The 24,879-nt window shown below is 35.8% G+C and overlaps 2 protein-coding genes across 4 annotated transcripts in view; both read right to left on the bottom strand.

The window, feature by feature from the left end:
* The window catches only part of LOC136034885 (E3 SUMO-protein ligase NSE2-like), a 235,066-nt gene that overhangs the window by 24,972 nt on the left and 185,215 nt on the right, over positions 1-24,879 (bottom strand). The window contains exons 1-2 of one of the 2 annotated variants that reach the window (XM_065716373.1): positions 17,106-17,290; positions 2,482-2,636 (exon numbers count right to left, since the gene is read on the bottom strand). In XM_065716373.1, the coding sequence (XP_065572445.1) occupies positions 2,482-2,636; positions 17,106-17,208 (258 nt within the window). In that variant the 5' untranslated portion in view covers positions 17,209-17,290. Of the gene's footprint in view, positions 1-2,481; positions 2,637-17,105; positions 17,291-24,879 lie in introns of those variants that run through there. The other variant, XM_065716375.1, reaches the window with a different exon arrangement.
* Positions 24,109-24,879, bottom strand: part of LOC136034879 (quinone oxidoreductase-like protein 2 homolog) — a 34,451-nt gene continuing 33,680 nt past the window's right edge. For both annotated transcript variants that reach the window (XM_065716364.1, XM_065716365.1), the window contains exon 8: positions 24,109-24,305. In XM_065716364.1, coding sequence (XP_065572436.1) covers positions 24,143-24,305 — 163 coding nt within the window. In that variant the 3' untranslated portion in view covers positions 24,109-24,142. The remainder of the gene's footprint in view (positions 24,306-24,879) is intronic.

Here is a 24,879-nt window from a genome sequence, read left to right on the forward strand (position 1 = left end):
GAAGTGAGAGTAAATGGATATAAATATCCACAAGAAGATTTTAAATGTGATTTCAGTGATGCTAATGAAGATTATTCTAACACTTATCAACAATTTTTACAGTTAGGATATAAATCTAAAAATGCTGATTGTGGATCAATTGTTAGAACAGAAGTTACAATGATTTTGAAACAGTATATCTTTTATTTTGTTTTGATGTTTCAAAGCATGAATCAAATATCTATCGAAATTGATCAACTGCTGATAAAGAAATTAAATTGCACTTTCCTGAAAAAAAAAAATATTCTTACTTTTATAACTTATAAAAAAGTGTCAAGATTTTAAAGAATAAATATGGGTATATGTATGTTAAACTGAGAATGTACATTCATTTGTTTTTTTTTCGGTAAAATAAAATTATGTTCTGGCCTTGAGAAGGCGTAGGGGTTGTTAGTCATTTTTATGTTTAATGGAGTTCTTTACTTTTCGTTGAAAAACTCATTTTGAGGAGAAAATTTTTTAATTAATAAGATTTTTTAAAGTTTATAAAAGTTTACAGAAGTCTTGATAAAAGTTTTAATAAAAGTTTTCATAAAAGCTAGTAGGAGTTTTTTATGGCATTTGGTATTTACCAGGTGACATATATCAACTGTACATTCTGTCGGTCTGTCAGTCTGTATGTCCTGGTTTTGCTAGTTTAGGCACTTTCAGATAAGCAAGGACGATGAAATTTGGCAGGCCTACTAGGGACAAGACCAGATTAAATTATAAATAACCGTTTCCCCGATTCGACCATCGGGCGGGGGGGGGGGGACAGTTAATTCGGAAAAATTAGCATAAATGAGGTATTTTAACTTACAAACGGGTGATCAGATCTTAATGAAATTTGATATTTAGAAGGATATCGTGTCTCAGAGCTCCTATTTTAAATCCCGACTGGATCCTCTGACATCGGGGGGGGGGGGGATTGAAGGGGGAACCTAAACTTTTGGAAAACGCTTGGAGTGGAGGGATCGGGATGATACTTGGTGAACAAAAGGCACAAGTCTAGACACATGATTGACATAACCGGAACGGATCCGTTCTCTTTGGGGGAATTGGGGGGAGGGTTAATTCTGAAAAACTAGAAAAAATGAGGTGTTTCTAACTTGCGAAGGAGTGATCACATCGTAATGAAATTTAATATTTAGAAGGACCTCGTAACTGAGATCTCATATTTTAAATCCCGACCGGATCCAGTGTCATTGGGTGGAGTTGGGGGGGGAATCATGGAAAACACTTAAGAGTGGAGAGATCGGGATGAAACTTGGTGTGAAGAATAAGCATAACCGGACCGGATCCGCTCTCTTTGGGGGAGTTGGGGGGAGGGTGGGGATAGTTCGGAAAAATTAGAAAAAATGAGGTATTTGTAACTTATGAACGGGTGATCAGATCTTAATGAAATTTGATATTTAGAAGGATCTTGTGTTTCAGAGCTCTTATTTTAGATTCCAACCAGATCCGGTGACATTGCGGGGAGTTGAAGGGGGAAACCGAAAATATTGGAAAACGTGAAAATTGAGGTATCTTTATCTTACGAATGGGTGATCGGATCTTGAGGAAACTTTATATATAGAAAGATCTTATGTCTCAGATGCTTCATTTTCAATTCGAATCGGATCCAGGACATAGGGGTTTTGAGGGGTGAAACAGACATCTTAGAAACCGGAAATCTTGGGAAAACGCTTAGAGTGGAGAGATCAGGATGAAATTTGGTGGGAAGAATAAGCACAAGTCCAAGATACGTGATTGACATAACCGGACTGAATCTGCTCCCTTGGGGGAGTTGGGGGGGGGGGGGGGCTAATCCGAAAAAATTAGAAAATTGAGGTATTTTTTAACTTAAGAACGGGTGATTGGATCTGAACGAAAGTTGATATTTAGAAGGAACTTATGTCTCAAAGCTCTTATTTTAAATCCCGACCAGATCTGGTGACATTAGTGGGAGTTGGAGGGGGAAACCGGAAATCTTGGAAAACGCTTAGAGTGGAGAGATCAGGATGAAACTTGTTGGGTAGAATAATCAAATGTCGTAGATACGTGATTGACGTAACCGGACTGGATTCGCTTTCTTTGGGGGAGTTAGAGGGGGAGGGGGTCCAGTGCTTTGGCGAGTTTGGTGCTTGTGGACGTACTAGAACAATGAAAATTGGTAGGCGTGTCAAGGACCTGCAAAAATTGACTTGATAAAGTCGTTTTCCCCGATTCGACCAGCTGGGAAGATGAAGGGAGAGGAAAACTTAGGTTATCGAATCTTAATGAATTTTGACATTTAGTAGGATCTTGTGTCTCTGAGCCCGTATTTTAAATCCCGACTGGCATTAAGCCTCTGGTTTTCCTTTTAAATCCATCTATTGATTCTTAGAATTTTGCTAGAGCTCATGCCATACGAGCTCTTGGCTCTTTCGACCACATCACAAGTGCCATATGAGCTCTTAGCTCTTGTTTTATTTAATAACTTACCTCAGAAATATTGCTTTTTGTAAGAGAAACATCACCATTCTGTGTTCTTTCAAGAAGATTTTCCCCTGCTGACTTATTTGCTGTCAAGAAATTCCCAATGTTTGCAATCTCTTTCCCATTTTGGAGCATTTTCTCTAGCACTGCCTTTTGCTCATCTACAAGAACAAGTAAATTATAAGCAAAAGTTGTGCATACATTACCTTAAATTGCATTGTCCCGCCAATAAGGTATTATCCTGTGGCGGCTGCTTAGTGAAGATGTTTAGCCAATGCGTTGGTTGCATCCCATTCTCAAAGCCATGGTTTGGACAATAATCCTATTATAACATTTGACCTCTTTTTTTCATCAAAAGCAAATAAATATAAAAATAGCAGAAAGTACCAAATACACCCTAGTTCTTATCTTTATGTACTACATTCTGCAAGAACAGCAATTCAATAAGCAACTTATTTGACAAAATGGACATTTGGGCGGTGTTGATAGTAGTTTGTACCTATTTTACTCAGTGTGCATTGACTAAGCCAAACTATCATACCCTGTACCATCTTTATATCTATTATTTTCTTATTTTTAACACTATTTTTCAGCCAGATTTGGGCTTCTTTTAGCAGATTAGAATAGTCAGTTTGTTGGAATTTAAAGTTTTCTTTTTTTTTCTTTTAAATATTTTCCCAGAATCTCTAATGTTTATCTTTCTATATATTATTTTTCTATTGTCTACTCTAATGGTTTGGGTTTTGCTCCAGGTAAAAACTGAACTGTTTCTAGCAGACTTTGCTAATTTTATTACATTTTCAGTGACAAGAAACATTTGTGCACACTTCTAAATCTGCTCCACCTATCTATTATAAGTAGTTTTTCATTCAAATTTAGTCCATTCATGTAAGCCCACAATGGTCAAATACATAAGGTAATATACCCAGTAGTTAGATAGCTAATCACCACTTCCAACAGTTGAATCACTGAAAAACACTATAATACCATCTAGAATTGTTTCACCATGGATTTTGTAGAAATGTTCTTAACAAGAATTAGATTGGCTACAATATTTTAGCCAGTTCAGTTCAGTTTAGTTCAATTCACTTTATTTATAAATCAAATACATTAAACTAATATGCAAGTGTCCACCCCAAGAAAGATATAAAAAAGCACTTGCAACTAGGCGGGTAAAGCCATGACAAATACAAATTTTTTTTAAATGAACTTGAGTCAGTAGTAGATTCTAATTTTAGAATGCTACCTTTGACACAACACTTTAAAGTTAGAACAAAGCCCAAGTCACAAACCAACTAAAGCTTTGACAGATTTAATCTAAGACAAATATTGTAAAACCAAATCCAACCTTAAATTGTGAATATACAACAATGTTTCTATATGCCATTACATAAATTGTTTGCAATTAAATCAATTTGACGAAAAGATTCAGGCATAAACAATTTATTGCATACATAAAATTTGGGGCATATATTTGACGCTTAAGGGGGGAGGGTATACATATTATTGATAAACCTCAATGAATGATATTAGTAAACATTTTAGATATTTTTAACAAATTTTATATTGTTTTCTTCCGAAGAGTAAAGTTGCAGCACTAATACCATTGAAAATTATTTAGGCTAGAAAGATGAATGTTAACTGAAAGAATAAAGTGATTAGTGTGTTTATTATATTAACTAAAACTTGCTACATATTATAAAGTAAGAACTTCATTATTTTTAATTTCAGTTTGAGATTATCAGTTTGGTGAAATTTGAAATCATTAGGGACAACAGCAGGGGTGAACTGTCAAAATGTGACAATCAACATTACAAAGAACATAAAATGAGAAACTAAAAGGTGCTACTATCGTTACTTTATAATATTTCTCCAGAAGAGCCCACAGTTTTAGTTTACAATTAGTCCTCCTCAAAACTACTACTATTACTACTACTAACTCACCACAGCACCAAGTCACCTGAGGCCAACACAGCTATGCACGCTCCTCCTCCAACCCAATCTATCCAAAGCCTCCCTCTTTACATCCTTCCAGGAAGTTGCCATTTCCTTTAAATCTTTATTTATGATATCCTCCTACCCCAGACTAGGACAGCCTGCTTTCCATTTAGCCCTAGACAGTTGTCCAAAAAGGGCAATCTGTCATCCTTCATCCACAGAACGTGGCCTAGCAATCTCAACCTTTCTTTTATTATAGCCCTAGAAAGTGGGATTGAATCACATTTTTCATAAAGTCTACTGTTTGAAATGTGGCCAGTTAGCCAGGTACCCAGAACAATCCATAGGCAATTTCTCTGGAAAAAATCTAGTAAATTTTCACCCACTTTCCAAACTACCCATGCTTTAGAGCCATATTTGACCACTGTCATAACTGCATCTTCCAATATTCTAATCTTGGTTTGCAGACTTATCTTCTAATTCTTCCAAACTTTTTTTAACTGTGGAAAGACGAGCCTTGGCTGTTCTACTTTTAGCATCTCTACTGCTCCAACCATCTTACAATAATACTAACATGGTAAGTGAAGCTGACCACCTGATCAATCTTTTCGTTACCCAACGTCAACTCTTCATTTTCACTTATTCCTAGCCTTACTGACTTAAAAAAGTAAAAGGTAAAGGATACGGCACTAGACTCTACAGTCCCTACCGGCGGTGCTGATCTCCGTTTCTTGGCCCTTCAGTCAGGAAGTGCAATGGGGGGTTGGGTGCTAACCATCCTGTGCTTTCGCGCACCCTTCCTGTTTACCTTCCCCAGATTTCTCCAGGTACCCATTTAGAGCTGGGTCGACTCTGGCTAAGCTTACGGAGTCACGCCACTGACCCCCATCCTAAACTGAACAATTGGGTACACTGGGATTCGAACCCGTGTCCTCTCAGACAAAGGATCCTGAATCCAGCACACCAATTCACTTGGCCAGGACAGCTCTTAGGACTGACCTAGTCTTCTTAAAATTAATTTTCAAACCTATTCTAGCACGCTGAGCTCGCAAAAACTCTATAAGCTAATTCATTTAGCTCACACTTTCATCTAATATGCTTAAATCATCGGCATAATCTAAGTCCAGGAGAGTTTTTCCTCCCCATTTGATTCCGCCGTCTCCCATTGCCTTTAAATAATGACGAAGACCACACTGCCTTTCCATAATACAACAACAAAAGAGAGAATAATGAGGACTTTTTTCCCAAGACAGTGAACCAACAAAACCTATTTGAATATTTCGGCCCTATATCTAAGGGCCGTCTTCAGCAAAGAAAAAATAAAAAACAATAAAACACTTACAATAAAAGTTCTCAGTTAAAAATCCATTTTTTATTTTAAAATAGCCTTGGCATCATTACTTCTTAACGAAAAGTTCAGCCAAGACTGTCTGATAAAAGCTAACATTTTACAAGATAAAAAGGTTCATTCATTTCACTAACTGTATTTATTAAAAATTGGAATGATTTCTTATTGCGATATTTGCCTTCTCTGCAGCTAATCTGATAGTTCTTTTGATATTGGGCTTGTTTTTGTTCGTTCCTATTTTTGTTTTATTTTGAATTAGATGATTTTCTATAATTAATTTTGTGTACATAGGGTTGAGTGTGTATTCACCCAAGTCTCTATTTAGGGATGTATTATTATTTAAGTTTCGTTTGATTTCGATTGCCTCACGGACAGTTTGTTTGATTCCTAGGTCATTGCTAATTAGAATTGTTTCGTCAAATAGAACATAATGGTTTGGATTTTCAAAAATATGATTACTTAAAGCTGAATCGAAAGATATGGAGTTATTTTTAGATTTTAACACTTTTCAATACTTTCTTTGTGTTGCTGTAATCTTGTTCCTAAATTTTGGTGGGGCAAAGAAAAAATAAAAAACAATAAAACACTTACAATAAAAGTTCTCAGTTAAAAATCCATTTTTTATTTTAAAATAGCCTTGGCATCATTACTTCTTAACGAAAAGTTCAGCCTACGAGGGGTGTATCAAATACCATGTAGTTGTGGAAATTATTACATTGGTCGAACCCACCAAAATTTAGGAACAAGATTACAGCAACACAAAGAAAGTATTGAAAAAGCGTTAAAATCTAAAAATAACTCCATATCTTTCAATTCAGCTTTAAGTAATCATATTTTTGAAAATCCAAACCATTATGTTCTATTTGATGAAACAATTCTAATTGGCAATGACCTAGGAATCAAACAAACTGTCCGTGAGGCAATCAAAATCAAACGAAACTTAAATAATAATACATCCCTAAATAGAGACTTGGGTGAATACACACTCAACCCTATGTACACAAAATTAATTATAGAAAATCATCTAATTCAAAATAAAACAAAAATAGGAACGAACAAAAACAAGCCCAATATCAAAAGAACTATTAGATTAGCTGCAGAGAAGGCAAATATCGCAATAAGAAATCATTCCAATTTTTAATAAATACAGTTAGTGAAATGAATGAACCTTTTTATTTTGTAAAATGTTAGCTTTTATCAGACAGTCTTGGCTTAACTTTTCGTTAAGAAGTAATGATGCCAAAGCTATTTTAAAATAAAAAATGGATTTTTAACTGAGAACTTTTATTGTAAGTGTTTTATTGTTTTTTATTTTTTCTTTGCTGAAGGCGGCCCTTAGATATAGGGCCGAAATAGTCAAATAGGTTTTGTTGGCCCATTGCCTTTCCTGTGCTCCTTATGACAAAGTCCATCAAAACTATCCAAATAAGGGGGGATAGAACACAACCCTGCTTAACTCCTGATTTAATACAAAACCAGCTGCTAACCTCATTTCCTACCTTAACCGCAACAGTATTATTCTTGTACATAGCACTAATCACTTTAATGTATTTGTCTGGTATACCATATAAGGATAAGACCTTTGCTAAAGCTTTTCCATCAACAGAATTGAACACTTGCTCATAATCTATAAAACTGAGGACCAAAGGTGTTTGACAACTAAGGCACTCCTTAATTATTAATCTGAGAGTCAAAGTTTGGTCAACACATCCTCTACCTTTTCTAAAATTGCACTGTTCTTCTCTTAAAACTTTGTCTACAGCATCTTTCAGTCTGAAAAAGTATCACATTGCTCAGTAATTTACTACCTACAGAGACCAGACTAATGCCGCGATAATTATGGCACTCACTCTTATCACCTTTCTTATAGAAAAGTTTAACTAAGGTTTTCATAAAATCATTAGGTACTTCCCCTTTTTCAAAAATAATATTAATAATCTTCAGTAGCTTAATTCAAGCCTCCGAGCTACCATATTTAAGAAACTCATTTACCACACTAGCAACACTTGGAGCCTTATTACTTTTTATCCTTTTAGTACTGTTGCTAATTCTTCCTCTCAAAACAAATCCTCCTTCACATCCAAGGTATCACAAACTTTTTAATTTTCCTCTATGTCTTTTCCTGCAACTGTATCTTGTTTAGCACATTCTCAAAATGTTCCACTCATATCTCTTTAACTTTTTCCTTATCACTAATTGTAGCCCCATTCCTATAATTAACTGGGACAAGTCCGGATTGACTACTCCCTCTCAATTTATTAACATGTCAGTATAATATTTTACTATTATGCTGTCTAGCTGCATCTTCCAGATCCTCTACAATTTTATCCATGGCCTCCACTTCAGACTCCTTAGTTCATATTTTAATGTTTTCTACATTTTCTTTACATTCCTTTTGTTTTCATATGATCTATCACTCAGATAATTCTTGTACAAACCCCTTCTACTCTCTATTGAACATAAAGCTTTTCAACTAATATTCCTAGCTGCACTCTTAACTTTCTTCCATAAGACACCATCAACAACTTCACAAATTGTTTTTCTAAAATTATTCCATCCATCTTCCACATTGTCAAATTTTAAACTCTCAAGTTTAGTATTCAACTGTTCCTGGGAAGTCCCTACAAATTTTCACCCTGGAGTCTACCAACATCATAACTTCCTGGGAGGTAGTTACCCTTCCGAAAAATTTAAGCTTTAAATTAATCCTAGACACCACTAGATGGTGACCTTTACTTTTAACATTAATAACAACACTCCTATGTACCATAGTATCTTGTATTGATCCTGCTAGTCTTCAGTTTACAATGGCATAATCAATAAGGTTTGCTGTCTCAGCGTCACATGAATACCATGTCAACTTATGGGCCATTTTATGACCAAACAGTGTATTGGTTATAATTAGGTTGTTGTACCTACAAAATTCCAAAAGTCTGTAGCCATTACTGCTTTCTTTTCCTATGCGAAATTTGCCTAGGCTAAGATACCATCTATCCCTATTTCAACCAGCCTGGGCACTAAAATCTTTTTGTAAAAATACCATGTTTCTACCTGGTACCCTGTCTATTTGCTCCTGTAACTGTATGTAAAATTCATCCGAGTCACTAGTATGTCTGTCAGTCAGTTCAACAGGGGTACATATTACTATAACGGATACCCTGTACTTTTTAGTCATAAAATGAGCAATTAGTATTCTATTATTAATACCTTCCCAGCCTAAACAAGACTTAGCAGCTTCCTCATTCATCACGAGCCCTGCTCCCTGCCTGTGTACCCCATCCTTCCTGCCTGAATAAAAAAATTCTATATCACCTAATTTCATGCTTCCTATCCCTGGGATGAGTTTCTGAAACTCCTAATAAGTCCGTTTCAAATCATCTGAATTTGTCTGTCAAAAGTCAATACGATAGTCATTTTTAACGTCGTAACATTTCTAGCTCCAATTTTCATGTCATTTAAATCATTGAAACTATTTTGGCCTCAGGAAAAGCAATTATCCCAGATGCCAGTGCAGGAAGGGGACCAACATAAGAGAGAGAGAGAGAGAGAGAGAGAGAGTGAGAGAGAGAGAGAGAGAGGGAGAGACAGAGAGAGAGAGAACTTTCTTTCAATTTACACTATACACTAAGGAAAAAAGATAACACATACAAGCTCAGTTGTCCTTTGGCAAAACCAATGTCTAATATTCCAAGCCTGCATCTACTTTGTTAAGCCTAAAACTACTCTGTCAATCCTATTATGTTAGATATATTATATCATGCCTAAATATACTATTTCAGACATAAGTCTAATATTCAAAGCCTACATCTATTATATTAGGCCTAAATCTACATTGTCAATCCTGTTATCTAAATATTAAATCTGTTATATCATGCCTCAGTCTACTATATAAGTCAAATATTCCAAGCCTACATCTATTATATTAAGCCTAAACCTACTTTGTCAATCCTATCATCTAAATCTTAAATCTATTATATCATACCTGAACCTACTATTTTAGACATAAGTCTAATACTTCAAGCCTACATCTATTATGTTAAGCCTAAATCTACTTTATCCATCCTATTATATAGATCTTAAATATATTATATCATGTCTGAATCTACTAAGTCAAACATAAGTCTAATATTCCAAGCCTACACCTACTTTGTTAAGACTAAATCTACTCTGTCAATCCTATTATCTAAATATTAAATCTATTACAGTCAAATCTCTATTATACGACCTAAAAATATTTCACCATTGAAGTTGTCTAAATTTTCTCAATAAGAATGTGATAGGCTTAAATATTTTAGCTTTAAACAATGCTGAATATTTTGAATGCACTCACACTCAATAGTAGAATCTAATCTTGGACAACAGGTTTTAAACTTTCAACAAATTTTTGGTCATAGACAGGCAGTAGTGGTTCCAGGCCAGCACATGTGGGCAGCTGCCCCCCCCCAGGTCTTTTGACATTAAATTACTTTTATTTTATAGTTTTCCACTCCTATTGTATATCTTGCCCCCCCCCCCGATTATAAAGCCTAAAGTTGCTACTGCAGACAGGCTTAATGCAAGACAAGTATTGTGAAGCAGAACAATTATATATAACTAGGCAAGGCTACAGGGACAATTTTTATCAAAATTTACATGTTGACAACCAAATTTTTCTAAGATTGTGGTCAGCCAATCCCAACTACCATACCTAAACCTATATCCAAGATAAGGAACATGTTGTCCATGTTTAGGAAAGTTATAGGTAGCTTACTGGTTTACAGTTACTTATTTAGAGTTGCTCCTCCCTCATCAGTTGGTGAATGAGGCAATGTGCAAATATATAGCCCAAATGGTAAATATTTACATAATCACATAAGTTAGCTAGGAAGAAAGTGGATACATCATTTGATACCTTTTTAGGCTTTTTCTAAATTTAATAATTGGTTCTGAGGCTAATTTTGTTTTGAGTCCCTAAAGGGGCTCAACAGTACATGATAAACAAAAATTTAAAAACGTGTTTCTAAGAAACTGTCTAGTGGGAAAAATTGACATTTTTGGCTGATTTTTTTTTTAATGGGTCTTGATAGTACAATATTATTTTGAAAACAAATTTGCAGAAATTTTTAAAAAAAGCCAGACACCCTTTATATGCATCAAAGCAAATAGTAAACCATTTGAATAGTGATTGTTGAAAACCCTAAATAGAAAACTTACAGCTCTCACCTTGAACAACAAGAATGAAATTCTTGTTGAAATTCACACCTTGAAATTGACAATTTAGCATAATTATCATTGATACATTTTCTTTTTGGTATTGTTTTTTCTCCTTGTCAGGGTACGGAATCATCATTGAGCTGTTTAAGGTCTTGTTCAAAAGCTAATTTTAATATTTTATTAGATTTTAACTAATTTTTTTTATAAATTTATATTGTGGTCAAAAAAATATAGACAAGGTAGGCTGAGAAGTTACCTTTTGGGGCCCTACTAAGAACTAAAATGCAATTTGATGTAGATACAACTATTGAATCTTGAAGGAGTATAAAAAAGTGTCAAATGACGTATACACTTTCTTTGAATAGACCTATTATGTGATGAGGCCAATGTATATATTTATTATCCAAATTAAATATTCTGTAGGTCTAATGCATGGAGGCCTCTCTAGGCCTGATGCATGGAACATACATACTTTGAGCTATATGTTTACACAATAAGATGGGGGCAAAATAATGCTTTTAGGAATGATATAGGGTAAAACCCAGTAGCCTATGCAATTTAAAAAATCAAATCAAACCCTCACATCTTGTTACCAAATAAGAATTGAGAAGAATTGTATGTATCAATGAATAGCTAAAATCTAAGCTATGCATCAATATGTTTACTTTTAAAGTCATTTAAGATCAAACACTTGAAATTACAAGTTTATTGACCTACCTAGAAGGGCCTTTTTGGAGTTACCAATTATCCTATTTTGTTGTACATATTCTTTCAGTGTTTCAGTTTTGTTCACATATTCACAGAAAGCTGTTTGTCTTCTGATTCTAAAAATGCAACTTTTATAGCTTGATATTTATTCTATAAATCACAAATATTTTTTTCTCTTCAATTGCTTGTCGAAACAGAGACTGCATTTTGAATTTATGATGACAAATTATGGGTGAAAATTTTACCAAGAAGGCATATAAAAGGCAGGGATCTTGTAACTACACTCACATTATGTCATGCTGTATTAAAATAGGGGCAGTCCAAAAACATGTCTCTATTTTTCTTGAAAGCCAAAGAATAGTGGTCTTTCCCATAAAGAGGTCTTTTTTTCCTAGCCCAAATAAGTGTTATAGTTTGTTTTTTTTAAAGCTGTACTAAAATTTTTTTTATAGTGTTTCCTTTGGAGTAGGGCAAACTGTAAATGGTAAAATTCTAGTTTAGGTACTTTTCACTATCTTGGAAAGGGGAAGGTTAGGAAAGTGGAACTTTCAGTAATAAATCCAGGACCAAAGACATACTCTGGGAAGGTATCGCCAGGCTTCTATGAAAACCCTTTTCTGATTTCTAAGTCTTAAAAATTTGCCTACTTGAAAGGTCTATAGCTATTGAAATTTTACCAAAACAACATTTTGTCTAAATTTCCAGTTAGGTTCCGGTCTTGGTATCTTTGTAGTATCTTGGTAGTTAGGTTCAAGTATCTTTCCAGTCTTGTCCCTTTAAAACCAAAACCTGTCATTAGAAGACAACAATAGCTTGTTGTCATTTCCTTTAATGTTAATTATAAATTCATTTGTTTAGCTAGCTAGCAACTGAAAACATCTTTTTTAATGTTAGCATTGTCTGAGTAACTAACTTAATTTTAGTGTTGTTAATTTAAACTTAAAATTTGAAAGAGGACAAAGAAAATTTTTGTTTCAATAGAATGTAAGATACAATATATGATTTAAAACAAACATAAATTAGCCTATTATGTCAGGGAGGTTGCTCCATATTGCTTACTTATTATGAATAGGCAAAATAAGTCTAAGCATTTCTGAAAGTGTTTAAATGATGATTCTATTTTTTGTTTTGGGGGAGGGGGGGGGGGGTATTTACCCCTGGAAATACCCCCATGGCTGATTGATCTCCAATCACTTCTGACTTATAAAAAAAGGACCAGACCTACTTCTTTCAGCAAAAAGGTTTTTCTGTTTTTCTTAAGTAGGAAAAAACAAAGAAGTTTGGGCATTAGCTAAATATAATAAAAAGTTGTATGTGACAATTTGAAAAAGAACCACCCAAACATTTAAGTTCTTAATAAAATTCTCAATAGAGAAAATTTCTGTGGGAGAATATTTTCATTGGAGGGGGGGGGGATTTCCTGAAAATATTTGCTGCACATTGGGATGCCTTGTGATCTTAAAGAGGATCACAACTTAAGTGAAAACAGATCTTTCTTCAAATATAAGTGTGCTACTTTTGAGGTGGAATCATAGCCTATGCAAAAAAAAATCTGGAAGGAATCCACAACTAGAATTTTTTTTTATCTGAATGGTCCAATCAAGATTTTCAGGTAGCATCCTGCTTTCTATGGCTGTAATGAGAGAAAGGTTAAGATAGCTAGGACATACTCTGCAGAAGAAGGATGACAGATTACCAAAGATTGTCCTTTTTGGCCAGCCATCTAAGGCTAAACAGAAAGCTTGTCATCCACAGTTAGGGTGCAAGGATTTCATAAAGAAAGCTTTAAATGAAATGGGAATTTTTTGGGAGAGTGTAAAGAGGGGAGCTTTGAATAGATTGGGATGGAAGAGGACTGAGCTTAGCCATGTTGGCCTCAGGCGGCTTGGTGCTGCATAATTTGTTAGTAGTAGAAGTATTATTTTGTTCACAATAGTTGAAAGGCCAAGCAATTATACCTTTCAAGATCCCACAATCCTCCTGGGAATAGGTCTAAGTTATAAAATTTGCCCATTGCTTACATAGCCTATTATAGGGAAGTATACATACATTTTTTGAGTGGGGGGAGATTTTCTGCTAGTGAAATTTTTCATGGGGAGAATTTCTCATGGGAGGTAAGTTTCTAGGGGGTAAATTTCTCATGAGATATTTTACACCAGGGGAATTTGCTAGAATTCTTATATGAAGTTTTAGAGCAAGGCATTGAAGGAGGGACAATTCCTTTCATATACAGAATATTTTCTGTTCTTTTTAGAGCTTCCTTTTAAGTTTTAAAACTTAAAAAGGAAGATATACTATCAACTATAAGTTGTTGACCCAACTCTTACTAGGTTTTATTTCTTGTTTGAATCTCTTTAATTGCATCTTCAAGATAGATCATTGGCAGGTGGTCAGAATTCCTTGATGTGGCTGAATTAGTGCAATGGATGTTTCCTAAATTTGAGTAGACATATTTGTTATATGGTTTTAAGAAAAATGAAACTGTTTTAAGCATCTGAAATTCATTCATGTAAGCGTCTTCACCTCAAAGCAGCCTTCAGAGCAGAGTCTTCAAATGACAGCTAGATCTTTCAATCTCAACAGGGGCAGATCCAAGGAGGGCATGGGGGCACAGCCCCCCATGACATGGTGTTGGATTTGTGGTTAGGAATGCTTGCTCTGGTTTGGGTCTGGACAAAAGTAATTTTTTTTTTGTAATTGATTTTTAATAGTTGAGTTTTCATAAATTTTTCAATATTAAGACTGTTTCTTCTTGCAAACAGGTTTGAAACAAGATTTTAGTCACTTTGTATGGTCTCTGTTAGATTTGACTAATGTTGCATACTGCCAAAAAGTATTTAATTAAATTTAGGTTCATCAATGGAATCTGTCCATATTACTGCAAAAACCAACTGCAAGGTGAAAATCTTCATTTTGTAATAACAAGGAGGAGAAATTTAAAATCCTAACTTCTTTAGGCTGTCAAAATGATATTTCAGGATTGTGCTGTCACAACAGGACTGAAAAGCACAATATTTACTTGTTTTTACTGTAAAAAATTTGTTATTGAGTCTTGCTACAGCACTGAGGCAAAGAAATTGATAGGCCTATTTTACTTTTTTGGCAGTCTGTTTTGGTTTTTTGGGTTTGCTCTTTTTTTTGCAAAGAGGGGTGGCTTTTACAACATATCCTAGTAGTTTTTTAGGGGATTTGCATAATAGAAGAAAATGTATGAGTAGTGTAAAGATTATTGATTTAAGTTTTGGATTTTTGTGTGGAAATGGTGGCCACTTTACTGCCTATTTTCATCCAATTAAAACTCTGCATTATATGACATATCACCTCCTCTGTTCATCCTAGAACACTAAATTAAGGCCAAACTCTTTAGCACTTTAGACCATTTCCACTACCTATCTACAACACATAATTGGCAAGGTTCCCTTTGAATATGCGGGTATTTTTTGTTTGCAAATTTATCTAAGCAACCCATTATGCACACCACTCCCCCAACAAAAATCATGGATCCACTATTTTCTCTCTGAAAATCCAATTTAGAATAACAAATTTCAAGACATTAAAATGTCTAATAACAAGACAAATAGCCTGAGTCATAGATCTCAGAAAAGAATGTCTAAACAGGTTTTTTGGAAGCAACCAAGAAAAAGCAAGTCTCTTGCTGAGACTGTGTATAGATACTGTGTCCAAGATTAAAGTCTTTTGTCTGAGTATTGGACATGTTGCAATCCAATCAAAGTTTCTGTCCAAGATTAGGTCTGTGTCCAACTACCAGTTGCTTTACCCTATTAGTTTCTTTTCTATGGTTTTAGTTCTGAAAATATAATTCTGTTATTGGAGTAGAATTTTAAGCCATTTTAATGATTCTTTTTCTAAATTTAGGAAAGACATTTGCAGATCTCATAAACCTCATAAATTGAGATTGAGCAAAGTTATGAAGCTGAAAAAAGTTTTCTTGTTGCCTACTTCATTTAGCCTAAGCCAAAGATCTGTTTTGCAAAGTTTCACTTTCACAACACAAACATTTTTAGAAGTTATCAAAGGTGCCCTCTAGAGGGAGAAGGAGAGGAGGTAAGGGTAAAATTCTAGTTGATTGACTTCTTGCTATCTCAGAAAGGGGTTAGGTTAGGAAAAATGAAACTTTCAGGGATGAGTCTATAGGCTAAAGTATATCCCAGGAAGGTATTTTGAAGTACCTACCTCTACTCCTTCTACCTCTAGAGGGCCCTGACCTTTGATGACCTTTCATGTAGGTGAATTTCAGGGCTCTATAGAGGGAGAAGGAGTGGAGGTGAGGGTAAAATTCTAGTTAATTGACTTCTTGCTATCTTGGAAAGGGTTTATGTTAGGAAAATGAAACAGGGATGGGTCTACAGGCTAAAGTATGTCCTGTGAAGGTATTTTAAAGTACCCACTTCTACTCCTTCTCCCTCTAGAGGGCTCTGAAATTTGCCTACATGATAGGTCTATACTTATTGAAATTTTGACAAAACAACATTTTACATTAATGTTCAGTTACTAGTTGCTTTTTCTCAGCCTTTAGTTCTGAAAATGCAATTCCTTTTATTTGAGTAGAATTTTGAGCCATATCAATGTGTTTTTTTTTTTTTCAAAATTTAGGAAATGTATTTGCATATCTTTAAAACCATATAAAATGGAATTGAGCAAAGTTAAGAAGCTGAAAACAATTTTTTTGTACTTCAATTAAGAAGAAGATCTATTTTGCAGGGTTTCAGTTTTATAATACACCTATTTTTAAAGGTCATCAAAGGTCAGGGCCCTCTAGAGGGAGAAGGAGTGGAGGTAGTTGCTTCAAAATACCTTCCCAGGACATACTTTAGTTTGTAGATTCATCCCTGAAAGTGTCATTTTCCTAACCTAAACCCTTTCTGAGATAGCAAGAAGTCAATTAACTAGAATTTTACCAAGGTGAGTACTTCAAAATACCTTCCTGGGATATACTTTAGCCTGTAGACCAATCTTTGAAAGTTTCATTTTCCTAATCTAAACCCTTTCTGAGATAGCAGAAAGTCACTCAACTAGAATTTTACCAAGGTAGGTACTCCAAAATACCTTCCCAGGACATGCTTTAGTCTCTAGGCTCGACCTATATATGAAAGGTTTGTTTTCATAATCTAACCTCTCTCCAAGACAACAAAAAGTAGAGAAGCTAAATGGTATTTTAACCTGTAAATTATTACCAAGATAGGCTACATTTTAGTCAAGGTAGAGCACTGTCTGAGTTCTGAGGGTCTTATTCCAAGTATTTTAGAAAATCTTTGTTGCTCTCAGAACTTTCTAGTGTATCCTTCTGAAGAACAATAATTATAACTATAACCAAAATCTTAATCCATGATCCTACCATTTACTATCTCCTTTAGATCTATGTAGGCTACAGCCTTCACTAGCCTGTAACTTGAACCCTAAATAGCATACACGCCTAGTTTACCTTCTGTATAAAAATCAGATATCAAAGCCACAGTATCACTCATAGTTTCTAAAGTGTCCGTTAACAAGCTTTTGCAAGCGTTGAATGGATAGTTAAGTTCCATTTTGTTCTTTAAAATTCATTATTTTCAGATAGCCTATAAATTTTTTTCCTTTCCCTCTTCCATTGGCCTTAAGGTTACTTCACAGTTCACAGACGCTGAAAAGTAAAGCCGCGTGTACACTTAGCGTTTTCTCGAAAGCAGGGTCGGAAACCTGGTAATCTGAGTAACTTAGAACGCTACTGCCGCTCCAGTTTCCCATTTCTTGGTACAGCACAAAAAGACGCCAATTGGCCAGCATGCCAAAATTTAGGAAGTGAATATGGATCGTCCTGTTTTATGGGAGCTTTATCAAGCAGTAAACTTGAAAAGGAGGCCATAGGGTTTACAAAGAAACATAAAGAAGGTTCTAAAATCTCCTAAAAACAACAAAAAGAAGAAAATTTCTCACTAACTATAATCTGAAAGGGTAAGCTTGTTGACCAAACAATTGGAAGACAGGTGGCAATCTATATTGCCAAAGTAGACTGCGACTTGTTTCCCAGTTTTTACCAAAACACAGAATATGAACACTTTCTTAGCTTTCTATTGTTAAGGTTGTCTTATAAATGAAGTGACATTTAAGTTCTTTCCTCACTTTCTATGTTTTATTCCGAAATAACTCTAATTTTAGTTTACTAAAAAGGAATCCCTTGACAATTATAATTTAGATCAATCGAGAATAAAAGTTTTAAGCCCCCCCCCCCAATTCTGTCTCACCAGAACAATACTGGAAGTCCCTTTGTTCCCAGTGCAGTACATGGAGATTTCAAGTCGATTCCCTTTCCTGTTACCGAGAATATACAGATGCTGCATTTTGATACCGTGTCGGATGAACATAACATCTTTGGATTTACTCAGGTATGAGGGTTATTTCATGAGAACATCTTTGTAAAACTTTGGTAGATATTTACCAACGTAACGATCCCGAAGAGGTTCAAGCCGATCGGGCAGGCGAGACTAAACACGCCTGTCTGCTCAACTAAAACACATCTACGTAGAGTAAATAATGAGCATACTTTAGGTCTCCTAGCATTGACGAAAGGTCATGCTGACTTAGAATGCATACTTATTAGACATTTAAATTAATTTAAAAAAAACAGTTGTTTAAAACTTTTGATTGATAACGATGTGCGTGGAAGTACCCAGAAGCTTACTTCGCCTTGGAGAATGGTCAAGTTGCTTTCTAACCATTTCTGGCTTTGAAATGGCTGCTAGGAATTTTCAGTTTGTATTCTGTTCAGTCTGGCTTCAAATTTTCCACGACCACCTCTTCCATTTGATATGGTTAGCAAATGAATAACTACAAAACAACAACAACAACAACAACAATAGCAAATTGAAGACGTGTCACCCTTCATTAAGCAAGTGCTTTATCCCTGGCTCTGTCTCTGCTATCACTTGTTAAGAGCTGGTTTAAGCTGCAAGTTTTGATAAGAAAAAAGTTATTTTTCAGGAATCATATGCCACGGCATTAGCAATGCTTAGCATACACAGGGCCAGATTTGAAGCTTGAACGTTCCTAGATCCAAGCATTTTTTTTTTGAGATTTTCGAGGAATTCCCCAAAAATTCGGATAGTGGAAGTACTGAAAAAAACGCAACTGATGAGCCAAAGTATTGATATAGAGAGGTGATACCGAATTCTCAACTGCCACTCCCGAGAGAAATCTGAAAGTTTATAAGTGGCCACAGAACTCCGGTGTTGTTGTTTTTTTTTTGTGGATAAGCAGTGCAGCGACGGAGCGCACCGGGCATTTTGACTTTAATTCACATCGGTCCAGTTTTTGTTAAGAAAATAAATCACTCAGTGGCAATTTATTGCGCCCTCTAGCATTATGCACGCATAGGCCCGGCCCCAGTGGGTCTATTAGTAAATTTTGGCCTAATTATAAAGTGCTTAGGCTGTGCTTCTTAACTTTTACCTCGGCAAAATCAGTATCAAAAATACTTCTTTTGTTCTCTTTTAAGAGATATGAGTGAAAGCTAAGAAAAAGCAACAGAGCAATGGTGATTTTGTTTTTAAAATCTCTGAAACAGCTTAGTCTTCCCCCTCAAAGCTGAAAGTCTGAGAAGTAGTTCATTCTGCTGTTCCAGACAGAGGCGTCACAAGCCGAATGTCCGAGTGGTGGGAAATAGATTTTACAGGCTAACTGGTCATTTTTACGGATCGATTTGGTTGATATTGCTATTGACTTCATTTTGTTTTTACCAACTGAAACTTATCTTCTTTCACTGATTTTACGTCATATACTTCCATCAGACCGTTTACCTCAGTAAAAAAAGAAATGAAAAAAAAGCCACTAAAACAGTGGGATTTCGCACCGCTAGTATACCGACTCAAATCCCGCCGTACATGACACCCCTAGATACAGATCTCAGTAGCGAAAACAAACAAAAAGGGCTTGTACATGATACGAAGCACATCAGATGGTGGTGACCAAAATAGAGCTCCCAAAAGTGACACTTTGCCAGCATGTGGGAAAAAGACTACCAGATAAAACATTTTGTAAGGTGATACCAAATGAAAGAAATTTGGTACAGTCTAGATTTTCTTGCAAATCCTTGCGTGGTTCTAAATACTGTATGCTCACTCGAAGCCAAAGAAATACAATCAAAGAGAGGGTTACAAATGGACAGGAGTTATGTTCCCCTTAATCCTTTTATTCAGTCTTAATTAAAAAAAATACATCTTCGATAGATATGCGGCTAGCTGCATGGTTTGTCCATGAGGATACATCTTCAAAGAAGGTTGATTCTTTAATACCGGTACTAAGCTCCATTGTCAACTCGAACATTGTTGAGCAGATTAAGCTGAAACGGACCAAAACAAAGGAATAACTAATGATCTGAGGGCACCACATAAACACCAGAGATTAATTGACCTACTATCAAGACCTTTTATATTATCATAGACGATAAATAGAGTAACAGGAGCTCCGTAAAGTTGTAATAGTATCGATATCTGGAGTCAAATAACCTTTTGGCGATCACCAATGTGGATTCCACCGGGAGCGTTCAAAGCTGGACAGCTTAACGGCCAAACACCCCAAGACTGGATCGAACTTCTAGCAAAAAGATATGGCAACAAATTATTGTCATTCGACACTGCCACAGCTTCCAGCAAAGTATGGCATTGCGGTCTACCAAAGAAATTTTACACGTATGGTGTCAGAGGACGTCTGTTCAAGGTGGTTGAGAGTTTTTGTTCTTATCGTTTACTAGAGGTTGTGCTTGACATGTTTCCTTCCCAAGAATATCCAATAAATGCAGGCGTACTCCAACTTTGCATATTGGGACCTACGCTTTTCGTTCTCTGTTTAAATGACACGGGAGACAATTAACGACCCCTCTGTATCACATTGCCGATGATACCGTGACACATGTAGTCATCCCAAAACATGAAGACCCGATCCAAGCCTCCCTGCCCCTACAGACGGATATTTTGGAAACTGAAAATTTGTCCGATGCCTGGATGGTCAATTTCAATGGATTGAAAAAAATGGAGCTGAGGATCGCCATATCGAAAGTGCCATGCATACACCCTAACCTCATCTTCATGAACGAAGCTATAAAGACAGTCAACGAGCTACGTCTCCTTGGCTTTCACTTGTCCACTGATCTCTCTTTTGGGGAACCCACCTTTATTGGGTGAGAACCTTCTGCGGAAGAGAGCTGGGGATCCCCTTTTGCTTCAAAAACCTTCTACCACTCAACTCGATCATGTCATTTTACAAGTCTTGCATCAGACCCGTCGCCAAGTATGGATGCCTGTTTTATGCTGATGCTCCGAAAACATTGTTAGCACCATTCTAAAAGATTCGGGATATGGTTAATATGGCAGGTTCAATCGTTACCCAAGGTACACAGCTCAGTCCAATTGTATTGAGGTTGGTACACCGGAAACAGAGCATTTAAAAAAGAGTTTCATTTGACGTTGCATCTCGATTGTGAATACTTTTCCTAGGGACGATATCCCTGAAATTTTTTTGTTGATTCCTTCAAAAGAAGGTTCAACAGTCATATAAAACCTTGATAAAAGACTAGTGGCAAATCAGATATTTAGTTATACTTGAAACCACAAATTTAGGAAATAACAAAAAAAGTAAAATATACGAGCCTACAAGCTTTGCTTGTGTGAGCTGGTTTCTCGGGCTGGAAAACAGCCAGAAAAATAATACAGTTCCCATAGCTAAGATGATGACGATGGCTTGCGATAACACCCCTGTACATTCCGGAGTTTATAGTGGCCTTGGTTCATTGTTCCAGGTGGAACCACCTCAACTTTTCATTCTTGGATGCACAAGAAATTTGCTAGCACTGTGTGCTAGTTATGAGTCAAGATTTCTTCCAGATGTGTTGGAGCGTTTTTAATGGCTCTTAAAACTATGCTGTGTGGAATCTGATTCGGAACTCTGTGTTGAAACAGATAAAGAAACGTATGTAATCTTCTCAGCATTAACTTCTGCACATAACCAACATATAGCAGCTTTCGTCAAGGCCAGCTATGAAACATACTTTGGAAGTGTGGTCTCTTCTGATTAATATTTTTCACATACATTCCAAAGAGGAAATCAGAAAAAAAGGTAAAATATACGAGTCTAGAAGCTTTGCTTGTGTGAACTGGTTTCTTGGGCTGGAAAATAACCAGAAAAATAATACAGTTCCCATAGCTAAGATGACGACGATGGCTTGCGACAACACCCCTCTACATTCTCGAGTTTTTAGTGGCCTTGGTTCACTGTTCAAGGCGGAACCACCTCAACTTTTCATTCTTGGATGCACAAGGAATTCGCTAGCACTGTGTGCTAGTTATGAGTCAAGATTTCTTCCTGATGTGTTGGAGCGTTTTTGATGGCTCTTAAAACTATGCTGTGTAGAATCTGGTGCGGAACTCTGTTGAAACAGGTAAAGAAACGTATGTAATCTTTTCAGCATTAACTTGTGTACATAATCAACATATGGCAGCTTTCGTCAAAGCCAGCTATGAAACATACTTTAGAAGTGTGGTTTCCTCTGATTAATCTTTTTCACATACATTACAAAGGGCCCTTCACTGCAGATATGGAGTTGAAATACAACCTCCAAGATAATTTTGCATACTAAATAACCAGAGATCAGGTTCCTTGGGTTTGTCCTGAATAAGATAATCATCTTGGACTTCCAGTTTCAGTCTAGGATACAAAGATACACAGCCTGACAGCAAGCTTTATGTCGACCAAGAATACAATTATGTGTTGCATTCGTCAGACGAGAAGTACTGAACATCAGTGAAGGTTTCGAGTTTAACTATGACCCAAGAAATTACAAATATGTACCACGTGGACACTAAACAAGCTTATCTGAGAGATAAAGTTTATCTAAACTGACTAACATCAAAACTAAGTTGAGAAATCGTCTGAAAGCAAAAACCGGGATTCACTTATGCATGTCAAACAAACGTACTGTTTCAATGGCATATCCCATCAGCGTTAAACCCTGTCTTCATTGTGACTTTTTCCGACTAACTCGGCCGAGTAAAAAACAGCTTTACGCTCACTAGATACTGCTTTACCCGGAAAAATCACTTCAAATGCGCCTATTTTTCCTTTTGAGTATTGAAAAGGATGACTAAGGGACTGGAACTCCCCGAGAAAGTCAGTAAGAAAAGACGACTTCGTCTGAAATACTAAAAATGAAGAAAGTTGAACAAGTTTTCAAGGTGATATTGCATGATCGACGGTAAGATTGAGGGAAAGCAAATAAACAATGGATCCGATTCTGGTCAGTCTTAGCTGCTAGTCAATTTGCACCATACCTGTTAACTGAAATAAATTTAAAGGAACAGAATTTTGAAATTTTTGGGTCTAAATTGTAGCCTGTGAAATTGATGTTTTAGTTATTTGAAAATGTGATATATTGTCATAGAAAATTTGATCTATGGTTTAATTAATATTATGAATACACAAATATTTGGATAAATAACACACGCAATATCTATATTTAGTTGGAGGCTACTTTGTAGGAAACATTGTCTGAGTCTATCATTTCATAGTGCGATTACACAATGTCTGAAACTATGCTGATTCGAACGAATCGCACGGTTTAGTGAATAGTACCAGGAGACCGAACTTCGCTCTTTCCCTGGCACTCGGGATGCAGCTGGCTTGCATATATACAATCCTGGAATCCCGTATTTGCAAAATTATCGTTTTATTCTTTAGTTTTAAATCATGTGGTGGCAAATCAGCAACTTCAATTTAATTAGGAAATTCTGGCATGGATTCAATTCCTCCTTCTATTTATCCTTCACAAAAACATGCAATTTACGGGGTTTGTTGTGATCCTCGCTGTTGTTTCTCTTCTAACAGCAGATTCTCTGTGTGAAGTTGTTCCGGTTGAAAATTGGCGAAAATTTATGGGGCATTAGGAATCAAAGTCAGCGTTAGCGATTTAAGGACTCTGCATCCCCGTAGTTTATACCATTATCTAATGTTTAAGTGACATCACTATTTGTATTGTTTATATGAAAATTAACTAGTCTATTTATTCATCACAATGATATCAGTTGAAATGCTTAGGGATCGTGATCGTTATAAGATTAAGTATTTTTCTGCTTACTTAAGATTATATACTGTCTCTTTGTTTTGGGGAGAACTAAAAGTTTACCTGATGAGGGTTGTAAAATAACTTTGTTTCTTGGTCTATGCTGGTGATTTGACGTACTAAATGGGTAGCAAGCAAAATAAAGCTAGGTTTTTTTTTTACTTCACTACTACTTAGACTTTTATATTTGATGCTACAGGGTTGCCACCTTGGCATTTTGGCCCTAGTAGTGCACCCCATTAAGAGCTTTTAGGACCATAATTATAAATATTTAGACACTACCACACAAGCCACTGTCGTAAATTTTTGGACAGCATGTTCTATGTTTACAAAACAAATATTTCAAAAGAACAATAATATAATTTTAAAATAAATTAGGTCGAATTTTTTGCTAGAGAGAGTACAACTTTTCCCGTTGACTTTTTTAGCTTTATGAATTCCATAGCTTCGTTGACTTCGTCAAGAGGGAAGACCTTAGAGACGTGTGGAGATATCAAACGTTCCTGATACAGCTCAATCACGTCATTGCAAACTTGCCTGAAAAGAAATCGTCGGTTAGGGACACATAAACTTAATCATGCTAGCATATTCATGTCTACTTCATACTTAAACAGTTAGTAAATCAAGGGAGAAGCACAGGCTGTCAAAGAGGATAGAAAAAGGGGATGACAACTCTGATATAAAATCTTCGAGGATCCCAAACTGAATTAAAAACCCATTAAATATACAGAGCATACTTTCAATTAAAGAAGGGAGAGAGATAGCAGAGGAGATAAGGTCCCAGCAAGTCGAACTTTCGCTGGATGAAAACTCAAAAGCCTGGACTGAGCTTAGCTTAAGATTAAATGAAACATTACAAAATATATCCGAAGGAATAGCAGCAAAAGCCTGCACCATGACAAATTTTCGTCGATACTTTTAAAATTTAGTAATATTGCATTTAAATTCTTCATTTCTGATGCTCCTCAAACATTATAGTCAAAACTCGTAGTGAACTTCTTAAAAATAGCCAATTAATTATTTTCAATTTGATGTAAAAGTATTCAGAATGCGAGTTGATTCTGAAATCAGTTTCGATACGCGCTGAAAGAACAACATTCCAGAATACGTA

This window comes from Artemia franciscana, chromosome 13 (assembly GCF_032884065.1).
Source record: "Artemia franciscana chromosome 13, ASM3288406v1, whole genome shotgun sequence".
In the NCBI taxonomy this organism is placed as follows: domain Eukaryota; kingdom Metazoa; phylum Arthropoda; class Branchiopoda; order Anostraca; family Artemiidae; genus Artemia; species Artemia franciscana.